The sequence below is a fragment of the Erigeron canadensis genome, chromosome 6 (genome assembly GCF_010389155.1).
Source record: "Erigeron canadensis isolate Cc75 chromosome 6, C_canadensis_v1, whole genome shotgun sequence".
In the NCBI taxonomy this organism is placed as follows: domain Eukaryota; kingdom Viridiplantae; phylum Streptophyta; class Magnoliopsida; order Asterales; family Asteraceae; genus Erigeron; species Erigeron canadensis.
In genome coordinates, this window is record NC_057766.1 from 24,336,667 (window position 1) to 24,360,469 (window position 23,803).

At 34.1% G+C, this 23,803-nt stretch overlaps 3 protein-coding genes and 1 pseudogene across 3 annotated transcripts; 2 read left to right on the forward strand and 2 right to left on the reverse strand.

Moving 5' to 3' along the window:
• The first annotated feature begins 565 nt into the window (after positions 1 to 565).
• LOC122604508 lies at positions 566 to 2,902 on the forward strand. Its single transcript, XM_043777395.1, has one exon. It carries the CDS (start codon positions 566 to 568, stop codon positions 2,900 to 2,902), a length of 2,337 nt encoding a protein of 778 aa, XP_043633330.1.
• A 44-nt stretch (positions 2,903 to 2,946) lies between these two features.
• Positions 2,947 to 12,222, reverse strand: LOC122603026 (beta-galactosidase). Its single transcript, XM_043775639.1, has 16 exons — positions 12,023 to 12,222; positions 10,538 to 10,777; positions 10,065 to 10,211; positions 9,161 to 9,239; positions 8,543 to 8,726; positions 8,388 to 8,453; positions 8,086 to 8,304; positions 7,542 to 7,748; positions 7,157 to 7,460; positions 6,468 to 6,627; positions 6,111 to 6,355; positions 5,698 to 5,753; positions 5,307 to 5,606; positions 4,607 to 4,726; positions 3,744 to 4,412; positions 2,947 to 3,455 (listed from the first exon to the last, which is right to left on the reverse strand). Exons 1-16 carry the CDS (start codon positions 12,183 to 12,185, stop codon positions 3,291 to 3,293), a joined length of 3,324 nt encoding a protein of 1,107 aa, XP_043631574.1. The 5' UTR covers positions 12,186 to 12,222; the 3' UTR covers positions 2,947 to 3,290.
• A 5,530-nt stretch (positions 12,223 to 17,752) lies between these two features.
• Positions 17,753 to 23,076, forward strand: LOC122603027. Its single transcript, XM_043775640.1, has 4 exons — positions 17,753 to 18,090; positions 19,235 to 19,633; positions 21,407 to 21,815; positions 22,352 to 23,076. Exons 1-4 carry the CDS (start codon positions 17,883 to 17,885, stop codon positions 22,560 to 22,562), a joined length of 1,227 nt encoding a protein of 408 aa, XP_043631575.1. The 5' UTR covers positions 17,753 to 17,882; the 3' UTR covers positions 22,563 to 23,076.
• LOC122602919 lies at positions 20,208 to 21,076 on the reverse strand (annotated as a pseudogene).
• Positions 23,077 to 23,803: the final 727 nt, after the last annotated feature.

Below are 23,803 nucleotides of genomic sequence, written 5' to 3' on the forward strand. Positions count from 1 at the left end.
CCTGCATCACCACGCGGTAAGCAACTTAGTTCAAAATGAAAATACTTTTAATTAATTTAACCCTACATATACTAATTAGAAAGAAAAAAAAAAGTAAAAAAAAAATGAAAAGAAAAACCACAAGGGCATGAAGAAAGACCATGTTATAAATGTACAAGTGATCACACCATTTGACGAGTGGTGTTCATCGCGTGACCACCCTATCTATCATGCCAGGCACATCACAGTATACTCCATAGTTCATATATAGTTTAATCGACCTAGTCAAACAATGGGTAGGATAAATTCCTAGAAATTTTCATCCCTACAATTTTTCTTGTTATATACATTTAAACCTGCAAGTAAGATTTTAATTGACCTATCAAATAATATATGTCAAAAAGATGTGTATTTTACTTCGATATATCCAAGTCTCTAATATTAAATGCCTAAGAACTTCGGGTAAGTTCGTGGAAATGTAGATATAGATCGATCTCAACCTGTTATAAGAGAGGTGTTTGCTTACAAGTTTCTTTCATCATATTTCATCAAGAAACCGCATTACAAATTACTTCACTCACAAAGTATGCACTTGGGCCCTACATTTCAGGAATGTTCCGCACTTTTAGACCCTTTGGCTAATGAATTGTTCTATGAACGAGATTCAGTCTGTGTAAACCTCACATTGGAAAATATCACCTCCTTGCTAGGTTATTGTTCACAGATTCGAGATTTGGAACTCGAAGGTGTGTTTAGCAAACCTATGGTGTGGATTGGGATATACATTTCAATAGCATCATTATTTTGCATCGTTGCCATGGGAGCTGATTTATTGCATGGTTTCCGAAATAGAAAATTTTGGTTTCCATGTAACTATTTCACGCTCAATGCTGCTTCAATCACAATGATAGCCATCGCCATGAAACTGCCTGTGGATCTAACTAGTTTGTTTGAGAGTTGCTTGGACCAAGCAACCAAGATAGGAAGCATGGCCTTCATGTGCACAATGATGGCTAACTTTATTCCTTCTTTGGCGTCTATGGAAAATGATACACTGCTTGCAAATGTCATAGGTTTGGCCATTCTTGTTATCACTGTGATTGTGAATATTTGCATTCAAATTAGTACTGGTGCTATAAATGATCCGGATATTGTTACTCACCCAACTAACATCAATGTCCTGAATTATATGGTAAACAGCTATGTGGCTATATCACTCTGGCTATTGATAATATTGATTTCTTCCGCTATAACAATTCCTGCTTTTAAGCAACACCTTGAAACTAAGTACCAAGTTACTACGAAAAGAACTTTATATGGTCAAGATAGCTTAGCATCTATAGTTGAGAAACTAAACCTATATTTGAGAAGATACTGGGTTATGGCAGAAACTGGTAGCCCTCAATTTGTGATGGCCAGTAACCCTTTATCAATTGCTTCTGACATAATTTGCGTATTTAGTTTCATCTCATACATAGTTTTGATGTACTATACCATTCCAGCTACTATGTATAGTGGTTCTGCTTATGATCGGAACGGCAAACTTATATATAGATTATCTAGCGGAAAGGAATCAGATTATAAGTGGTCAATGTATTTCATTGCTATGACACAGTCCATTGGAGTAGTAGTGGGTAGTATCGCTCCAATATTTAGATGTTTTATGATAATCAACTTCGAATCGTTCACTAAACAGAATAAGAACCAATTCATGATCTTCAAAGTAGAGAAGTACTGGATTCAAAAGCTAGGTGAGTGGAAAGGAGGTCACCTACGTCCTTTATCAAGCCGTTCCAAGTCAAGAATTCTTGCCCTTAAACTGAAAAACCAATTTCTAGGTATTTGCATCGGGACTCAGAAGATAATTGTTGTATCAAGCAAAATGATGGGGCTCATTCCAGTAGTGTTTCTGATTTGCATCATGTATTGTTCATATTGGTGGAAGTCAATGATGGCAAGGTTGTTCGTCCCATCCGATACCCCAAAAATTGATGAAATAAATGAAGACCTTTGGAATTACGTTTTGCAACTTGAAGATGAGATGGAGCTTGGTGAAGGAACGCTCAAACGCATTTCAAATTCCATAGATCAATTGATCAAAAAGGCTGAGAAGAAACAACAAAAGAATCTGCTGATGCTTCTTGAGAAGTATAACGGATTTAGTGGAGTGGAGAACTTTAACAACGATCAAGTTCCACCTCTAACTTCCTTTAAACTTGTTAACAGTTGGAGCTTGCCAGTTGTAACTATGACATGCATTGCCATCGCTCTCCCCAATATTTCCAAGGACAAGATTGATAGCTTGTTTAAAAGTGTACGCGAAGGTCTTTTGTACACTCATCTCGTGGAAGAATGCCTCAATAATACATGTGAATATGGAAATATCCGAAATGCAACTATGACCTTGTGGCACGAGGTTGAAGAGAAGTCCATATGGTTGGAGAACACTTTGGAAACACTTGCTTATAGAGGAAAAACATCAATAGAGATTCTTCAGTGGTTTGCTGATAAAGCAGAAGAAATTATCATGCATATTATTTCTACCAACAAAGAAGTAATGGAGAACACTCCTAAGAAGTTGATTCTTGCCAATTCGATGTACCGTATCACACGAACAATCTTGCTTAACTACCAAAGCAATGTCAAACCTATAAGTGAAGAGGAGTTGTTTGCACTATTATCTAGCATGATTGCAGACATACTGTGTGCTTGTTTCACTAACATACCACGAGTTATAATGATGAAATGCCATGGAAGTGTAATAGAGAAACGGGAAGCCAGTGTTAAGGCTGCTGCTAAGTTGTTTGGTAGCTCGAAAGAGGTAGTAAAAAGACTTGACACATGGGTATTGCCGAGTATAGATCCTAATAAAATGCCATTTATTGACGAGTGGAATTTTCATATGAAGCAATCGATCCCTTGATCTTCATTGCCTTTCATCAGTGCAAATGTATGTCCTTGAGCTTCTATATCTAATTGTACATGTTTTTTTATTAAATAAATTATTGTTTGACAAGTAATGTTTTGCAAAATGAAAGAAAACCCAACTCAGAACAAAATCGTAAACTGTATCTTGATACACACTGTATTCGGCTATTGGCTATAACTGCTATCTGTTTCAAGTTAAACTAAAACATAAAGACCAGGTTATACTTACCTTGTCGAAAATGCTTGGCCGTTATCAACTCATCTCCCATGCTGCCTGCACTTATTGATTTCTTCTCCACCTCAACCATTGCTATTCACCCACTGACCATGCCGGGCTATCGTTATTGTCTTGTCGAGCATGATGTCCATCGTTAAGGACTATCTCAGTACCGGGCATTATAGATATCATGAGGAGATGTCGCAGCAGTCATTGGAAAGAACCTGATCGAGTAAGTGCAAGGTGAAGGAGGAACCATATATTTGTCATGAACACACGGGGACCAACTGTCATCACCACCTATACCCATATGCTTGTGGTCAAGATGCACCTACGGGTCAATCAAAAACAAAGCATTGTCAACCTAGTGGCCCATAAGAACGCACGACATGTTAGTTAAAAATGTATCATTTTGGCATGTAATAATGTCAAAACTAACAAAAATATAGCATCCTATGTAAGCACACAGCTAATAGCATACAAGGGATACAACAAATATTTGATTTCTCCACTGTTGGTGTAAACACACAAAGATAATACATAAACATTGCAGTTTGGACTCTGTAAGATTAAACTCTGTAATATTACTGGTTTTGGATGTTTAGATGTAAAAAGTTACCTCAATGTCATCTCCCTTGACAAGTTCCCCATTATGTGTTGCACGATCAAGCTCAGTTGTGCTATAATAACTTGCATTCATTTGCATAGGTGGAGAGTCGCTATAAATAGAAGCATAGATTCCCGAACCTAGATCGTTTTGAAATGTGACCCATCTAACATCAGCTCGACCTGAACATTCTCCGGGAACTATGTAAGGAACATGCATCTCATCCACCTTGTTTTCATACAACCCTACATGGGCAGCTGCCTTACGATCTGGATAACATTCAAAAGGCCCTCTTCCATACCACTTAACATTATTTATTGATTTTTCCAAATGGAATTCAACCCCAACACGTGGTAAAGGAGGAAGTTCAGAGTGTGGCTTTACATAGCTAACTAAAATAACATCTCCTGCACCACGGAATGAGTATTTCATGTCGACCTTGAAAATAACTTTTCCATTTTCATCACCATTTGGGTAACCGTTATACACGATAGTTACTTCTAAGAGCTGGTCTGTGATCTTTTTAATATTCGAGCTTTCTTTAATGAAGCACACATTATCAAGATTAGCCGCTTTCCATTTAGAATAGTAACTATTGTCTTCTCCTCCTTTATCATTGTCAGTAGGTGCACGCCAGATGCATGGTGTTATGCCCTTAAGCATCACGGGTACTCCTTCAACCTATAAATTATCACCATCAAATCGACGAAACCTTAAAACAGGTTTTATAAGTGGTTGGGCATGGGTTTTGAAACTGATTTTGTAATATTTGAAAACTCGCACACCTCATTAAAAAATTATAAATGTGGCTAGTACACGCGGAACCATAGATGAATATAAGGAAAAATGTAATGCAGCATGAAAGAAGTAATTACCGTCCAGCTCTCAATTGCACCAGACTGATCATTGAAGGTTATCTCCGAAAAGTTCTGGCGAATAATAAGTTTATGGTCTATGACTTCATAATCCAATGTAATCTTTTTAATCTTCGGGACCTGCAAGGCAAATCAGAGATTGTAAACAAGATTTGAAGAACAAGCATAAATTAACGATTCCTCTAAACGTGTAAAGTCAAATGTGAGAGGCAAATCAAAAGACAAATAAAGTTGGGGAATTTGGCCCATTTCCTTTCTCACACACACACACAAAAAATTAACTCAGGTTATGTTTATCTCTAGCAAGTCAAAAATGAGGAATAAAAAAAAAACGAGAAAAGAAAGGTCAAACGAACCAAAAAGGTTCTAAAGTGCATTTTTGTTGCATAAGGCATCGTAATGGTACCAAGGGTGCCCATATTCACCAAGCAATACGTTACGGGTTCAAGTCCCATCTGGGACAAATGTTTGGGAATACTTACCATACAAAAAGATCATATTACTAAAAAACTAATTATTATTGACATAATATAACTTTGGTAATCATAATTGAATAGAAACAATAATCAGTTATAAAAAAAACTTTAAACTATCAAAAACACTTCAATATAGGTAAAGAAAAGTGTTCTGGGTCATGCAGTCCGTTTCGATCCCTACCTCAAGAGATTATCCATATTGCCAAGCAAAGAAAAATACTTACAGGGGTGATAGGGTCTTTCTTCATGGGTAACTCAAATTGTTGAGATGATATGACATGACCGGATTGAAGCCATCGTGTTGATTGTGAAAGATATGCAGTTATGGTCAAAAAAGTTTCAACAGCAGAGGATGAGGCCCATGATGGATACCAAGGACCTGATTCACATTTGATATCATAATTACTTTGGGGATCTAAAGTTGGTAGCTTGAGAATTCCCGAACCGAGTTTACATCCATCACCTTCGATCAGCCAATTAAACTCTAACGCTTGTGTTGTTTGAAAGAAATTGGTGTTTGTGATCTATGATTAGACAATGTAAGATCAACTTTATGACATTTGCTTCAAAAAAAAAAAAAATAGATACAAAACTAAGTAAGAAGCATGCTAGTACCTTGATAATACCATTGGTGAAAGAAATTTTGATCGGTTGATAGCAATATTTGACCTCTGAAAATAAATAACAGATCACGGTATACTTAGCCTAATAGGTGCAAAAAGATTCGCTATGGAATCATTGATATCTCTGTACCTATAGGGAAAAATAAATGTTGCATTGCTATATATGTTGGTAACTAGAACAAAATATTATTATAGGTGACAAGTTCAACCAACAAACAGTTCGATTTGGGTTATTGCTTATCTCTACTGGGTCAAATGAGTTCAGCTAATGCAGTTAACTAAAAAGGAAACCGGAAGAGTGGGTCATATTTTGGATATTACTCGTTTTGACTGCTTATTGGCCCCGCCCAACCTGCCCATTTTACCACCATTACACAATACTAAGCAAAAGAACTATAAAATCACCATGTAGTGCAGGATGTGGAGTCCGATCTGGCCATAAGAGACCATTCAAGCAGAAATTTAAATCATTTGGGGTATCTCCGAAGTCACCTCCGTATGCCCAATACTTTTTACCATCACTACTTTCTTTTAGTAGCCCCTGATCAACCCAATCCCATATAAATCCTCCTTGGAGACCAAATGTGCTATCAATTGCTTCCCAATATTCATGAATGTTCCCATTGCTATTACCCATAGCATGCGAATACCTGATAATTTGCATCAGATAATTTTAATTAAACACAACAGAAAGTATATAATAAAAAGAAAGCGCAAGTGGAAGCTGGTTGCGTCATTTTAGTGATCAGAAGATGAACTTACTCGCATAATATAAGAGGTCTAGTTTCATTCGGATCTTTTGCTATCTTAACACAGTCCCAAATACGCATGTACATAGGACATATGATGTCGGTTGACGGTGTCCTTGATCGACCGCCTTCGTAGTGTACAACTCTTGACGGATCTTTTCCACGGATCCACCCTGAAAAGTGAAAACATGACCTTTGTATTAATATACATCGGAATACATCGGAAGGTAATTGATCTAAAATGATGTAAAGTATGTGATTCCGGGCCCATCTACAGATGAAGAGTCGATTTGCGGCGGTATGTTTTATCTCTACAAAGGGGCCCATAGTGTATTTTAAATGCAAAACATTTAATAAATCTATAGCTTTTCTATAAACAGATATTTGTAGTGTAGAGTGTAGTACAACTTTTTATCGGAGTTGAGACAAAATATACATATGATAATTATAACTTATATAATATTAGACATGTTATATAGTTTAGGGATTAAAAGTGTAAATATCTTTATCATTATCCCCAATTGTAATCACGATAATATAACACATATACAAATACAATTACAAGTCTGTTTTATAATGTTTCAGGTAGCACCAACCCAATCCGGTTTTGATCCATGCAAAATACTTTATCAGTTTTGACTCGGATGTTTTTAAAGTTATTGCCCCACCCATCCAAGTTGCAACCTCTAATATTAATCGTACCAGCCATAGCAGCATGATTTGGTCCGTAACTTGCTTCATTTCCCAGAGACCAAGAAATAATGCAGGCATGGTTTTTGTCCCTCTCGACCATGCCAATAACACGATCCATCATAGATGAAGCCCAAAGTGGTTCTTGTGTTGGATGCTTGAATTGATGAGAAAGATCAAAACCATGTGTCTCAATATTGGCCTCATCTATCATGTACATTCCAAACAAATCACACAACTCATACCATCTTTGATGTTGAGGATAATGGCTGTTTCGAACAGCATTTATATTATATTCTTTCATCAACACCAAATCCTGCATCATAAATAAAACAGAAATTATAAATTTAATCTTATTGCGAGAAAACGAAATATAACAAAAGAAACGAAGTCTCACCTTGACCATGCAGGATTCAATGTTTGTCTTTCCTATACGTGGATGGTGTTCATGCCTGTTTACCCCTCTTATTATCACTGGACAGCCATTAACAAGTAACTGTTTTGGGGCTTTTGAAATTTCTCGTATGCCAACTTGGCATGATTCACAGTCGATAATATTGCCTGATGCATCTTTCAAGGAAACTACCAACGTGTATAGATTTGGCTGCCAACAAAATTCATTGTTATACGCAGCGGTAAAAAAAAATGGATCAAGCAGTCAGGTACAAGTCAAGATGGGTTTAAGTCGGCAGATACAAACTTTTGTGCTTCAGAACAGCTCAGGTTGACCTGAACCGCCTTTTCTCCAAATCTTATAAGATTTTTACAGATAAACTTGTCTACAAAATAATATTTATCAGTACTAATGCTAACTTTTTGTAAATTGAAGGTTTTATCTGCTTGACCCAGTAATGTTTCCTTTCTAGGAAACCTTTTGATACTACTCTGTTGACCCGTTAGAGATAAAATATGATAGTGAGCTGAGATCCGAGATTACTCACTTGCTCTGCAGACCAAAGCTTAGGATTTTGCACTTTTCCAGTTAGTCGATACCCATGAAACCCTAAAGGTTGTATAGGAGGGGTCTGAAGCTCAAAACGTGCCACAATAGTCGATAGCTGATCAGTACCCTTATCACCACTGATATCAAATAGTGTGGCTTCAATCTTGAAATCCGTAAGGACATTAGTTTCTAACGACTTATCAAGTATTACTTCAACCTAAGACATAGAAGATAAAAATGTCAACATCATATCACCCTTTTTGTTTTTCACCAATTGTTAAGAAAAAATGGAGGTGTTACCTCTAGATCTGCATAGGCATAGTTCTCCACTAGATTTGATTTAAAGAAGTAGTCTGCAATGAATACCTGTACACATGCATAACATATTTAACACTTGTCCTTTTTTAAACTATCGGCATACTTTTGTTCGTATAAAGTATAATAAAATCATTGACCTTTGGCTTGGCTAAAAGAAGCACGTCTCGATGAATACCCGACAACCACCAATGATCTTGGTCTTCAAGATAAGAACCGTCACTCCATCTATATACTTTTACAGCTAGAACATTCTTCTTGTCAGATCCACACTTGTGACAGAAATCAGTGATTTCAAACTCAGCAGGTAGTCTACTGTCCTGACTGACCAAATACAACCACCAAAATAAATATATATACTATGTAATATGAAAACCATCTAATTTTAAGAGTGAACAAAAATGAATTCTTATGAGACGGAAAAAACTGCAGTAGACTAACTGATTAAAGCTAAAGGATGTTTTGATGCAAATAGGATCGAATAAAATGTAGTAATTCGATGGGTTGCAAGTTCTGGTTATTTTTAATAACTATACAACCTCCAAAAATGGTATTTTTGAAAGAAAAGATGAGAAATGAGACTGAAATTCTTATTACTTAATTTAAGAGAATTTCAGTTCGTCCTTGGTCAGTTGCAAAGGTATGAAAAAATCATACAATTAGAAGCAGAATCAATTTATCCAAACATTATAGACAAATTATTCAGATACTTGGCCCTCCAAATATCCCCTAATGAGCATGCAAGACAAAACCAATACCTGTATCCAACAAGAGCCCCATTAATCCAGACATGGAAAGCAGAATCAACAGCTTCAAAGTGTAATAGTATCCGCCGGCCTGTTATACACCAATCCAGTCAACATGTTTGTCCTTTTTCAATATAACTCTAAATCTACCTAGGCCAATACCATAGTTGTCAAAGGCGAGCGCCTCTTGCGCCTAGGCACAAAAGGCAGGCAATGCCCAACCTTAACGCCTGAAACCCTAGGCCAAAGGCCCACTAACTGTATGAAGCGCCTTCCACATAAAAAATCACGTATATTTTAGGGATATCACTAAAGAAACTTTGTTCCAAAAATCACTTGGTAGATATCATTTTCATCAATATCATCATTCATCATACTATTCTTCATTTAACAAAAAGGTAAGTTTTCTTCTATTGGTATATTATTAAGACTCTTCTGCTACTTTATATACCCTCTTCGCCAAAATTTTCTTCATTATCATTTGTTAGAGACACTGAAATTTTATGTACTCTTTTACGCTTTCTTTTTTTCAGGCCCACGTTTTTTTTTTGCGCCTCTCGCCTTGGCCCCATTTGGGGTCATTGCACTTTGAGTTTGCTTTCGCCTTTGACAACTATGGCCAATACGTATTCGACATGTTTGACTATCAGTCAAATGTATATAATAACATTTTAGTATATGAAGATATAGAAAAATGTGTGAATATAAATCAACCATCGATACTTGAAATATTGAGAACAAAAAAGACAGGCATGTTTTTAGACAAAAACAGTAGGGGAAAGGAGGAAACTTCGCACATTCCATGGGAGATCCCATGATACAAGTAGTTTGTGGGCATGAGAATAAGTTCTTAATTTTGATACCATAACACACAGAAAATGATTAAATGGCAACGAATAAAGTATCAAGTTTGTACCTTCCCAATCTTTAGGAAGTTCAAAATATGTCCTGTAGCAGCCAGTGGGATTATCATCAGGAACATGGGGTGGATCAAGAGGAAATGGATATATCACATTTGTATATATTGGTTTATCATATCCATGCATCTGCCAATTTGACGGTACTGATCAAAAATGAAAAACAAGGAACCATTAAAACTTGTAGCAGAATAACTGTAAGAAACCAAAAGAGAAAAGGAAAAAAAAAAAGGCGTACATATCTTATTGTTATATAGGTTCAGTAAGAATTATACTTACGACTTTGCATGTCAAACATAACTTTTCTGAAATTAATTATCAACCATGATGTTTTTAGTGCTATTAGTATCTAGAAAATACTTCCAGATCGATATTATTATGTAACTTGTTTACGATGATCAGTAATTTTATACAACCATAAAGCTCAAGACAATTTTTTTTTTAATTAGAAAGAAACTCGGTCGATGCTCACCTGGTATTGTTTCCCATGTAGAATCTTGAAATACTGAATCATGAAACTCTGAGGGAGCGGTAGTAGGACTTTGAGCAAGGAAAAATTTCCAGTGACCTGACAGTGACTTAACAAAAGGCAAATCTTTAACCCAATACTTAGCACATTCAATTGATCCGGAAACAGCATCATCATCCCAAACTGCTGATTTTGACACAAGAAGGTCGACTTTGTTTCGTTCTGACCAATATTTCAGAGAACCTACAAATAAAGCAGGGAGAAAGCACGACCGTCAGTGCAACTAGAAATAAAGTAATAAACATGCACATACTTTTCATGTGCATTTAAAATACAGCCTCTATATATACTCAGTTTGTGTTGGTTTTCAAGTTTTCATCCATCCAAAATGGAAAAACTTAGTTTTGGGTTAGTATTTGAGGCCAACCTGGGGAAGTTTTTTAAAACAAATTGTCTGAGTATATAAAGTTGTCCATTGTTTTAATTAGCAACTACACAATTAGTGAAAAGTTTAAATAGTGAAAAACATTTCATCCGTAACCAACTATTAAGAGGGTTTTTAGAATTGCATTTTGAATGGATTATCTGTTGACTGAGTTTGCTAAACACATATAATTAAAAAAAATGAGTCTACATATATCGCTGATCAAAAACAAACACAAAGAGGTATTACAAACAAAACTACTACTCCATATATCTTAATAAAAAATAAACATGACTAGTTTGTAGTTACTTGCCACCTAATTCTAACGTATCAAAATTTTAATTCACCCACCAATGGGAACTTGAAACCATAAGCAAGGTCAACCAACTGAATAATGATACTAATCCTTAACCATATCTAACATCATTCAAAAAGCAAATGTATAAAAAATTATTTTGGTAGCTGTAGTACCAGACCTTTGACTAGCAAAATCTGTAAAGCTCGGGTCCACATACACTAAACGAAATAAAAAAGTAAAAGTGTAGTAACTTATGACCAAAGGAGAATGGGAGATAATGAGTTACTCAAAGTGACCAGTACGGTACATAAATTCAGAGTGATCACCCCTCACCACATCGGGTTTTGGCGTGGCCACCCTAGTGTGGTATACATCAGTGTGTGAACCCGTGTGTGTGTATACTATATTTTTTTTTCTATTTGTTCTATTAGATGTGTTGCACAAACGAATTTCTTAAGTGATCATACACATTACATGAAGAGTTATTACGGATAATGCGACATCTTAATGGAAAAACAAACTCCCTTGGTAACTTACCACTTTATATTGTAATATAAATATTATAATTTCAATTCTCCCTACAATGGATACTTAAAAACACAAGCAAGTTCATAACTAATCTCAAATCAAACATCTTAAGCTTAATCTTCTTAATACTAAAAGAAAAGCTATAAATAAGCTAATATCAAAAGTCAACGTTTTTGTACTATCCTAAAATTTATTACTTATACAAACAAAAAAAAAAAAAAATTATAAAAAGGTTCACCTTCAACAGAATCATGGCAATGGAGTGAAACATGAGAGTCCCTTTTTCTCCATTTAATAAAGGATGGATCTTCCCAGACTTTATAATTATCACCATTACTTGCATTCACTATTAACTTATTATTATTCAAACCCATTATTGTCTTTGCAGCAGAAAAAGCCATCAAACCATATTAAAAATATGACATATATATCCTTTCTTGATATATCTATATATATTGCACCAAAAAGAAACAAAATCCAATATTAGGACAAGGAAAAAAAGAAAAAGGTGAGAATGGAATTGATATAATAAAGTTTTGATCAATAAAGTTACAAACTTTAACGATTAAAAAAGGTGAGATGATAATAAGAATAAGAAAATATATATATATAAGAGGAAGATGATGAATGAAAATAAATAGATGATAATAATATATGCAATTTGGGTAAAGGGGAAGTGGGTAGTGAGAGAAGTACAAGTGTTGTAAACCCCAAATTTGTGTTATAAAAATCCAACACAACCAGTTTTTGGGACTTTAGTAGATTCTCTTTTCTTCTGCAGTATATACGTAGGTATGGTCGTATTGGAGTGAAAGACTTTCTTTCAGATTGCCACCTCACCTCATATTTATCTTTTAATTCCTATCCATATTTTTGACGTTTTTTTACTAATAAAGCACACTGAAAAATATATATGACTTAATTGTTTTTATGGATATCGCTATCCATATTTTTAAACCCAAAATTATGGCTGTTACTTTCGTTGATAATGGTATACATTTACTGGTATGGACATTAGGCCCATCCACTCGCCTCATTGGAAGAGTATTTGCTCGGTCGGCCACTGATCAAGTCTTTGCACACAAATTGGTTTTGGATACATGTCTTAGATTTTGATAAATTATAAAGTATATATTTTAAAAGGAAAATGATACATCTTCCTAAAAATCCTCTTACTAATCCTCTTAATATCATGAATGCATGACAAGTGTTATCCATTAGTTCTCTCTCCTAATCTCATCATTTAATTTCAACGAGTTAGGAATATTATTAAGAGGTTTTATTAGAAGGATTTATCACTTTCCATTTTAAAATATAACCAAGATTCAAAGATAACTCTTGATTTTCATTCAACAGTTAAGACTTGCTCAACTTGACTCAATTTGGTTAAATAACTTGAAGGAATTTCTCTGGTTCTCGACATGGTCGTATTATTTGTCTTTATTTTTGAACAACAAATATTATATTCATTGCGAGTATAAATTTAAGTTTTCGATATGTTAGTTAAAAAAACCAAAGAAAAAAAGTATGAAAAAAAGAATATTGGTACATAATGGTATGCTACTTAATGGTACGGGATATGATGATGAAAAAGTTGCAATATATTAGTTGGAAACATAAAAGGAAAAAAAGTTTGCAAAAAACAATAAGTAACCCGTGTTTCAAAACTCGGACAGGATGTGATGTAGCAAAATCTGATTATTATTTCAAGATGTGAGGTGGACGAATAGTAACTCGTTACGTATATAGTAACTATTCATCATGCTTACTATTCATGCTTAGTTCTTACTAATATAAAGAAGATATAATTGGTTCAAGCGAAATTTTGGATAAAACTCTTATCCAAGAAAATCATACATTATTTATTTTTATTTTTTTTTAAAACGACAAATCATAAAATTATCTAATTTTAATAAAAAAGTAAAAGAAAATAAAAAAAGTAAATAGTCCGTTCTAGTTTATAATTATCAAATAAAACTTATATGTTACATGTTTTCATATTAATTTTTAGCTTTTTATCTATAATCTCCTATCATTTCATATTTAGTGTTATAGATCCTTCAATTTCAAAATGTTTTTCTGAATTTTGGAGATTCCAATAATTACCTAAATAGTCGATGTTGAGCAATCCGTTGTATTCAAATCCTTGGTCAAATTCCCCTAATCGGAAAATCTTCAAACCTCACAAAGTAACGAAAACACAACCAAAATGTAATATGTGTGATGTTGCTCACTTTAATGTCAATTTATCCTATTTTAGATACCTATAAAAAGAGTTTACTTATTTAGTCAATAAATTTAGATACCTATGTCAGATGTAATTTATCCTATTTTGACTCGGTGACCCGTAAATCGGTTGTCCGAAAAATTCAGTTAATTTCAGTTTTATTTTCGGTTAACCATTTATTAAATTAATTTTTCTATGTATAATAGTAGTTATTTAACTACATTAATATTATTAATATTTTTGATAAATATTTTAAACAAAGTTAACAACTTTTCTCAAAAAGTGTATATATATATATGTAAGAAATTTACTTAGAGTTATCCAAAATTAATCATAGATTGTAAAAGAAAGTTAATGAAATTGTTAATATTTTAGACAACAAATACAAAAATTAGCTAAATAGATATGTAAATGATGTATTTATGTAATACATATATGTGTAAATATACATATATATATATATATTATAGGTAACTATATATCAAAATTCGGTTTGGTTCGGTTAACCGCGGTTAATGAATATTGAAAACCGTTATCAAACTGTTACACATCGGGTTTTTTGTTTTCGGTTTTTTCGGGTTTCGGTTTTTTCTGGTTTCGGTTTTTTGGGTTTCGGATCACGCGGTTCGGACCGGTTTTTTGGTTTCCGGTTCATTTCTTTATGATTTATCTATGATTATTAACTTGATAGCAGCTCCAGGTAGAATACGGAAGTATTATGCTACAATAGATGGGTAGATCGTAAATGAATCATGTCCAATTTGTATTTTTTGGCATGTTGTTGCCTTTTTTGTATCGCATTCAAAACTTTTCATAGAGGCTATTCCATTTGTAGTTATCAATGGGTATGTAGAACATGTATGCATTCATCGACATTGATTCGGATTTTCGTGCTCAGAAAATGTAGTTTAGAAAATATTGGTTTTGGAAGAAGATGTGGAGTTCTTATCATAAGATGATAAAAACATGTTACATGTTGGGCATACCAAAAACACTCGTCATGTTTTGATTGAATGATGTTGTTTTTTATTAAAAATGTTAGTTACTAAGGATTCAATGACCAATTGAGTAAATTTTGTTGTAGGTGTCTAAAATAGTATATACACCTTCAAAACTATATCGAAAATTTCTTATCTTTAAATTAATGAATAAAGAAAACATGTAGTTTTAGTTGATAGAGGTTGGAAAAAATTTTGAAAATATATTGGGTAAATCTAGTGTGTGGGCTGAAAAATAATTAAAAGCCGAGGGATAGTTAAGTAATTTTAAAGGCATAAAGGTTGGGAAAAAAAGGTGATTTATTTTATAAGAAAATAAAGATGAATAAAAGTGTAACAAAGCTCTCTTATAAAGTTATAAAAAGAGTTTTTTTTAATATTCAGTCGAGATACGATATCAAAGAAACCTCACCGTATAATGGTGAATCCTTGTACGTACCCTAGACAACGAGATGTTGATTATGGAGCGTTACAAGTATTCGAACCTTACTCATTGGCTTATGTTTTGGTTAAGGTTACCTTAGGAAACCAATCGAGAATCCATGAAGTCAACTGCCTACTTGTGAGTATTAAGTTACAAATCAAAAATACAAATTATGATTTATTTTTATTTATAAAAAGAGGATATTTTATGTTTTTACTTTTTTATAATCTACCAACAAATTAGAAGTACATGTGTTGGATGATACAAATCCACCAGTCGACGAAGTCAGCCTGATAGCTTGGCTATTATTCAATATTCGATTAAAAATTAAAGCTACAAATTATAAAACACTAAAGTTTATAAAAAAAATTTATTTTATGTTTCTATTTTCATATATTCCAGTATTCCACCAACAAAAGTGAAATACAAACACCCATGCGTTAGATGCAATGTTTTTAAACCGGTCGGTCGGACCGATCAGACCGAGGTTTGACCAAGATTATTTTGGAATCCGATCGGACCAACCCCGGTCTAATAGCTGATATCGAACCGGACTGAACCGGACGAGTCGTTTGAACCGGACTGCTATTTGAACCGGGATGAGTCAGTCAACTGGATTCAAACTACTAAAATCCTTTTTTTTCCATTTTTTTTTTCCTATCATTATATCAGTGACATTATATCACTTCTAGACCAAGAAAAAGAAGAAACCCTCACTCTTTTTGGATTTTCTTCTAATCACCACCATAACTTCGTCTGTATACCATCAACGTATATCGGATATCTCTTCGGAAAATCTCGTCTTTCATTTGATTGGAAATATGGCCGGAAAACTTCGTCTCTTTCGTGGTAGATCTGGCCGGAATTTTAACTCTCGCCGTATATCTGAAGGCGATTATAAAGATATGGTGGTGATGGTTGAATTGAGGGGAAAATTGTTTTACTCCGTATTTAATAGATATAAAAGAGATTGAGGTTGACTAGGTGAATGAAATTTGTTCATAAAAAGAAGAAAGTGAATGGGAGTAAGCAGCCAGAAAGATAGGATGGGAGAAAAAGAATGCCCCCCATATCCCAACCATTCTTTTTTAGTAACCCGACCACTTCTACTTTTTGCAGCGAGGGTCGCTGCAAAAAGTGAAAAAAATGCGGGCCCCCATGTCTATAATGGTAAATATGGCAGAATAAAAGCGGACCCCCTCTCTAGGTCGCTGCAAAAAGTCTGGTCGGGTTACCAAAAAGATGGTCGGGTTACCAGGCGCCAAAAAGAATCCTATGACTAATTTCACTTTATATTTCAACCAAGTTGCATATATGGTCTATATATTTATTATATTTCCATAATTTTCATCTTTTATCTATACTATATTATAAAAAAAATAACCCTTTTTATTTTTGTTAACGTTGAAAATATGTAATATTTTCACTTGGCACCCCTTAAAAATACTTTCACACACACTACCTCCTTAACATTAATGATTAAATTACACTATCAATCCTTTATCTTTTAAAATATGTCCATTAACCTTTTACATAAATTATATACACAACTCAACGTCGCTCCATCACCAAACGTTGCCCAACCATCACACCATCACCGTCATGACTATCGCCGCATCGCGCGGGTACCGTGCTATATGTATTACATGGATAGATTTTGATTAAATTCTTAAAAAAAATATTAAACCTATATTTATTTTTAAGAAAATATACAACAATATATATATATATTATATTTCTAAGAAAATATATACATATATATAACCCGGTCCAACTCCGATCTGACCGATCCGACCAGTAAAATTCTACAACACCAGTTCAATATTCGGTCCGGTTTTTAAAAAATTGTTAGATGATATAAATCCAACCCTCGATGAAGTCGACCGCCTACTAGTAAAACATCATCAATCATGAGACGAGGAGGAGAAAAAATGTAAATCATCTCATTTTTAAATACTAGCATTGTATCCGCGCGATTTGGTGGTGGTCGTGACGACGACGGTGTGGTGGTGGAGGCGAGTGTTGGTAGTGGATACGACGTTGAGTGCCGTAGATAATTCATATAAAAGTAATTGATTTAAAAGGTTACTGGAGATACTTTAGAAAAATAAAGAATTGATAGTGTAATTTAATTATTAATGTTAAGAAAATAGTGTATGTAAAAATATTTTAAAGGGTTGTAGCTTTGTAGGTAAAAATATTACATAGGAGGACATTTTAAACATTTCCCCATGTAACTTTCAACATGGGGATATTTTCATTATATATAAGGGCAAAAATGTCATAAGAAACTATTTGCTGTATGAAAAGTAAATCATCTCCTCAAAAAAAAAAAAAAAAAAGACCACTGTATCTCATTTCCACCTCACTGACCACTTCTCTCCCCCCCTCTTTTCATTCTTGACGCCATAAAACCTTAAACCCTAATTTATTAACATCACAACAAATCATGAGACGAGGAGGAGCTTTTCTTCACAAAATCCCCATTAATTATCTCTTAAACCCTAATCGATCATCCTCCGTTAAACACATTCCCAAAATCATCACTATTAACAATAATAATCCAACACCCTCCTTTCAATCTAAATTTTCTAGATTATTCTCAACTGATAACATCCCCCCTAAAGATCTCGACATTAAAGACGTCAGCAATGAAGGTACTTTTCATTAATTATTTATTTATTCATTTTTTAACCCTAATTATCCTGATTTGTGTTTGCTTATTTCTCTAATTGAACTTTTATTATACACACCCATTTTTATTAGCATTATATCTATATGCAGTAAAATCAGCTATAAAGTTTATAACTTTGTTTTTTGGTTTTTTAAATTTTTTTAATTTATTTATTAATGTACTCCCTCCGTCCTAAAATAAGTGAAAAAACCCGAAAGTTTTAGGCGACGTGTAACCATTATGTATGTATTAGCAAGATGAGAGTGTTATAATGTATTATAATTTGCAGAAGTTATAAATATGTTTCCGAGTGGGTGTGTATTTATGTTTTTAGGCGTGTTTGCATTGCTCATGTAAGAAATGTGATTCACTCGCTTAGGTTTTGATTAGAATTGCCATCTGTTACTCGTATGTTCTGTATTATATGTTTTACCATAAGTGTTTTTTTAACACCAAGTGAATCCTACACACACGCTCTCCATCCCGAATTAGTTGTTCACAAGAAAAAGTGTAGTTAACACTGATAATGTCGGCGTTTATCACAACCAAGTGACTAACCGGTTTCATTTTAAGCAATGTGCTGGTTTTAGGCAGGATTCTTTAAAGTTATGATCATACTAACCAGAACATTGTTGTTAGGATTGTTATGAAAGTAAGACTGAGGTAGTGTCTTAGGATCACCATGTTTAGCAAACTGATCTTGTTAGTTGGCTTGGCATTGCAGGACCCTGATCGCACGATCATCTTCTAACTGGGACTAAACTTTTAGTTTTGACTCTTGTGAATTCGCTTAAGTTTCTATTTTTGACTTTCTAAAATGTTTTTTTACTGATTTTCATATGCATAGTCTTTGATATGAATTACAACACTTTATAAAACAGACCATGCCATTTTTGGTAGGATATCTGATCTTACAACTTTTAATCCAGCAAAGATGAAAACGTTCTTTGGTAGGACCTTGATCTTGGTAATGTTGGCTTTAGGTAACCCAATATGTAAAAATGAAAACGTACTTTGTTAGGTTTGGCAGATCACTTCAGATACTGATTTTTTATAAAACTATATTGTATTTGAAACTATTTACACGAAAACTAAGTTTTCCTTTTGAATTGGCTTTTATGTAACAGAACTGAAAACCCAGATAGAGAAGTATTTTAAAGACAACGATGAGGAGGCATTGCCTGATGTAGTAGAATCGATATTTAGGAGGAAAGCTACAGGAAATCATGCAGATACAGATGACGAGCTGCTGGAAGAGTTTAAGATGCAACCTGTTGATGGTGTGAATGATCAAGAGTTTGAATCCGATTTTGATGAAATGCATATGACGGACGAGGAGAATGATAATGTGTATGATGCAAAAAGTATTGTGACCAAGCGTTTGACGAAAGATGAGTTCTTTTATATGGATGATAGAAAGTGGGAAGGTTTGATTAAGGAGGCCACTGATAATGGTTACCTTAAAGACACCAAGGAGTGTGAGCAGATACTTCAGGATATGTTCATGTGGGAAAAGCTCCTCCCAGGTATATTCATTTCCGTTGCACCCTTTTTGTAGACGATATTGTTGTGTCTTGTTGTCTTCTTATGTTTTTATTTTTCATTAAGTTTGCTGCTTGTCAGAATAGTTGATAGGTGGTGAATGCGAGTAGCTGTAATGTTTGAAGGGAAATTTTTCCAGATACTAGATAACTATAGGTAGTTAGAACTTTGAGCAAGAGAAGAACTTTGGAAAAGTATCTCTTGAAATATGTTCCATTACAGTTGGTTATCTGATTCTGATTATTCAATATCACATTATCAATTTCAAGACGATATATAAACACCTGCTTAGTGTTCCATTCTACTTGTAGATACAATGATACAGTCTTGCTATCCTAGTGTTGACCTTGTTGCTAATTGCTGCGGCAGTAAGCTCTTAGCCTCTTACTGATTACATTTCTTCTCTTTCAAGCTTCAAGGATATAAACTGACTGCCGCAACAATTAGTCTCAATTTTAGAAATGACTATTTCTGTGGATTTTGGCAACAGTTGACGAGGTTGTTGTATCAATAAACAAATCAATGCCTCTCTTTAACTTCAAGGGAAGGTTGTTTCTGTCACTTGTGATTAGAGTTTTGATTCTTTTCAGGTTTAAAAATGAATTTTAAAAGCCAATATGTTTCCTCCTTAAGCTTAGCTAGTTCCTGCCTTACTACTTCTGCTTTCTTGATCTTTGCCAACATGTCAAAAAATTATTGAGAGACACTCTCTTCTTCTGCACGATAAGCTTCCTTGCCTATGAACTGTTCTCTCACTTGTTTTTGACAGCATCTTCCAAAGCAGCTACAAGAGTTATCTTGTTAGAGACTCTCTTGATATCAATTTTGATGTCTGCTAAGTAGTTAAGGACCAAAATTTCGGTGTTTCGGTCAAGGACCGGTATTTGAAATATCGGTTGTGGGATTTCGGTAATTTTACTACTATGCAAAATATTATATATAATTATATATATATACCAAAAAAATTGCAATACACAAATAGCAATTATATTAAGTTAATACCTAATCTAAGTATCAAAAGTCAAACTTACAAGTGTCAATATTTGATAGATTAGTGTTAATACTTGCAAATGTTAGTATTTTTTATGTTGTTTTCAAGTTTGGACAAAACAAATTAAATAAAAAGTAAAAAAAACCTGAAAAACTGGTATACCACCTAAATTTGGACTGAAATTTGACCGATTTTAGTGAGATTTCGGTAAATTTCACCGAAAATCTCAGTACCGAAATTTGGACAGGAAATTGACTACATAGGATGTCTGAGAATTAGCCTTTTGAAGTTCATTTGACCTCTAACCATGTTGGGTGCATCGACAAGAGCCCTGTTTTGGTAGATGACACCAATGACGACAACAAGCTTTCCATAATTCTTTCTGTAGTTAATAAGTGTGATTCTTTGGATCTCAACATTACCTATTGAACGGCATCTTTGAAGTACTCCCGGATGGATGTGTATCTCCGAGTAGAAAGGTTGGGACGGTAGTGATACAAAGATACTTTTTTTCAGTTTTTATTAATGCCACACTGCTTACCATGAATTTGTGCCGTTAGTTTGCCAGTTTGGTATTATTTTCTTTTTCATATGTATCAATTGTTATGTATAGGCTGTCAACGGGTATTAACCCTTACACTTTTCACATCTTTCTGCTATTATGATTGTAATATCTGCCAAGTTTTATTTTAATAAAATGTGAACACTTTGATGTGCATCTAAGTATTGCTAGGTATCTTAATATTTGCTTTCTCTCTGAGTTCAGATCATCTGAAGAAAGTGGTAGAAGAGAAATATAATGAGATAGCAGATATGGTTGAAACTGGTGAGATTGAGCCTGAGCAAGGTTATGAGATGTATCAGGAATTCGAGCATGATATGCTGATGAGACACACCAAGGAGATAGAGGAAGCGGGACCCCCTAAGTTTGATGACACTCCTGTGGTAGCAAAGGACACAGATGATCCCCCAGGGGAAGGACCAATACTTCGGTGGCAAACACGGGTTGTTTTTGTTCCTGGTGGTGATTCATGGCACCCAAAAAATAGAAAAGCCAAACTATCCGTCACTGTGAAAGAGCTTGGCCTTTCCAAAAACCAGTTTCGCCGACTACGAGAATTGGTTGGAAAAAGATACAATCCGGGAAAAGATGAACTTTGTATAACCAGTGAGAGGTAAACTCAGTCCTTTACTATGCTGATCTTTTTAATTACTGATATATGCTTAATTTTATAATTTCCGTTGCTAACACGGCAATGCCAAATAAGGGTCCAAAGCAGGTTCAAGTTGAAATATGTCGTATATAGTCTGGCATGAAAACAATCTTGGTTGCGTTGGGTTGACCATAAGTATTTTTTTTGTTCAATTAAAAAAATATTAAATAATTATTGGGTTGATTATTATCACGAAAATTCTTTATTACAATAATATTCTGTACAAATTTTTAAGTAAAATGATTGGCAAGGTTTTACTTTTATGAAAAATAAACTTCAGATTTTAATTTGTTGGACACATTTGACCTGTTGCCGTTTTAGCTAATTTCGTGATTTGCCCATTTAAGATAAAATATATCCAAGTTTACTGATTTACCCATTCTTAGAAAATGGGTTGAAGGTGCCACTATAATGCCCTTTCCAAGAATTCACTAATTTTCAACTCTGTTTCCCTGTTATTAGATATCTTAATCAGTAATACTTAATAACTTTTGTAGGTATGAACATCGTGAGGAGAACAGGAAGGATTGTCTCAGGACTTTATTTGGTCTGATTGAGGAGGCTGGTAAAGCTGATAAGCTAGTTGACGATGCTCGGACTAGCTATGTGAAAAATAGACTCCTAGCCAACCCTAAATTCATGGAGAAGTTGAATGCCAAGATTATGAAAAACATGAAGAACAAAGGATCCAGTTTGTTGCATGCGTGATGAGTTGTATGTGTGGTCACACATATGGAGTCAAACGATAACTCGAGATGGTCATAACTTCAGGCAAGTGCTATTAGAGTACAGACCGATATTCCTAGATTGCGAGGAGCTGTTTTATTTTGGTGTTTTGACAGTACAATGATCCAGAGATGAAATAATACTGCCCTATATACATCTGTTAAAGTTTTGCTTTTTATGGATGAGTTTAGCAGGTAGGTGAATTTTAAACCTTAAATTGGCCCTTCAGGCATATGAAGACTTGAATGGCAAGGTTATTTTTTTTTTTCTGTTGTAGATGTGCCAATCTGCTGCTTTCTTTGCCAAAAAGCTTTTTGTAGCCTATGATGCAATTTCAATCTTAACCATTTTTATTAAGAAAACTCTTACGTTGTTACAAGTCCTTGTGATCTAGGTGGTGTTGGTCCTTGTATTCTATGTTGTACGTTATTACAACTCTTCGTTCAAACAAATTACAACTTGTATGTAAGTGACTATTGAGGTTTTAAGATTCCAATATGTCCGAGGCATTGGTGACTGCTACTAATTCTTTATTGTACAAGACTTGGTGACTTGGTTCAGTTGAAGCCCCATGACCAAAACATGAGATATCCATTTTGTGATAAACTCATCCATTTTATGGAGTTGTTTTCATGGAGGACTATGTAAAATTTTAGTTATGCGGTCCAACTATAATAGTTTCAATCCTTAGTATATATTTTGTAGTTTTAAGCAAATTGTTAGTGATTTGCCTAGATTGAACTTCCATTTAATTTTCATTATTAGTCTTTTAAACATTTATAAGTTTTTTTTAAAGTTAATAATAAATCATTCAGATTTTAAACCAACTTCTTACTTTAAAATTATCTAAAATTCAGATGGCCAAGTTATTCGAACCTAACATTTTTTTTTTTTAACGACATTCTATCCTACTCCTAAATTAAATTTGTAATTTATCATCAATTAAAATTATAATTTATTCCAAATTATAAGCGTATGTTTATCCTAACTCATATGTTGTGCTTAAATAGCTAACAACCCTGCTTATGAAGATCAATGGATGATACACTGTATTTTTAAGCCTGATTATGGTGGCTGGGTTGTTAGAGGTTGTCGGAAAATATTAATGACTTGTCCTCTGTATATTTGGAAAAGGAATTGGTGGTTAGAACAGATGGTGGAGTTGTGCAGAATGGCAGTGGTTTTGTTCAATTCGTTTAGGTGTAAATGTCTTCTGATCGATT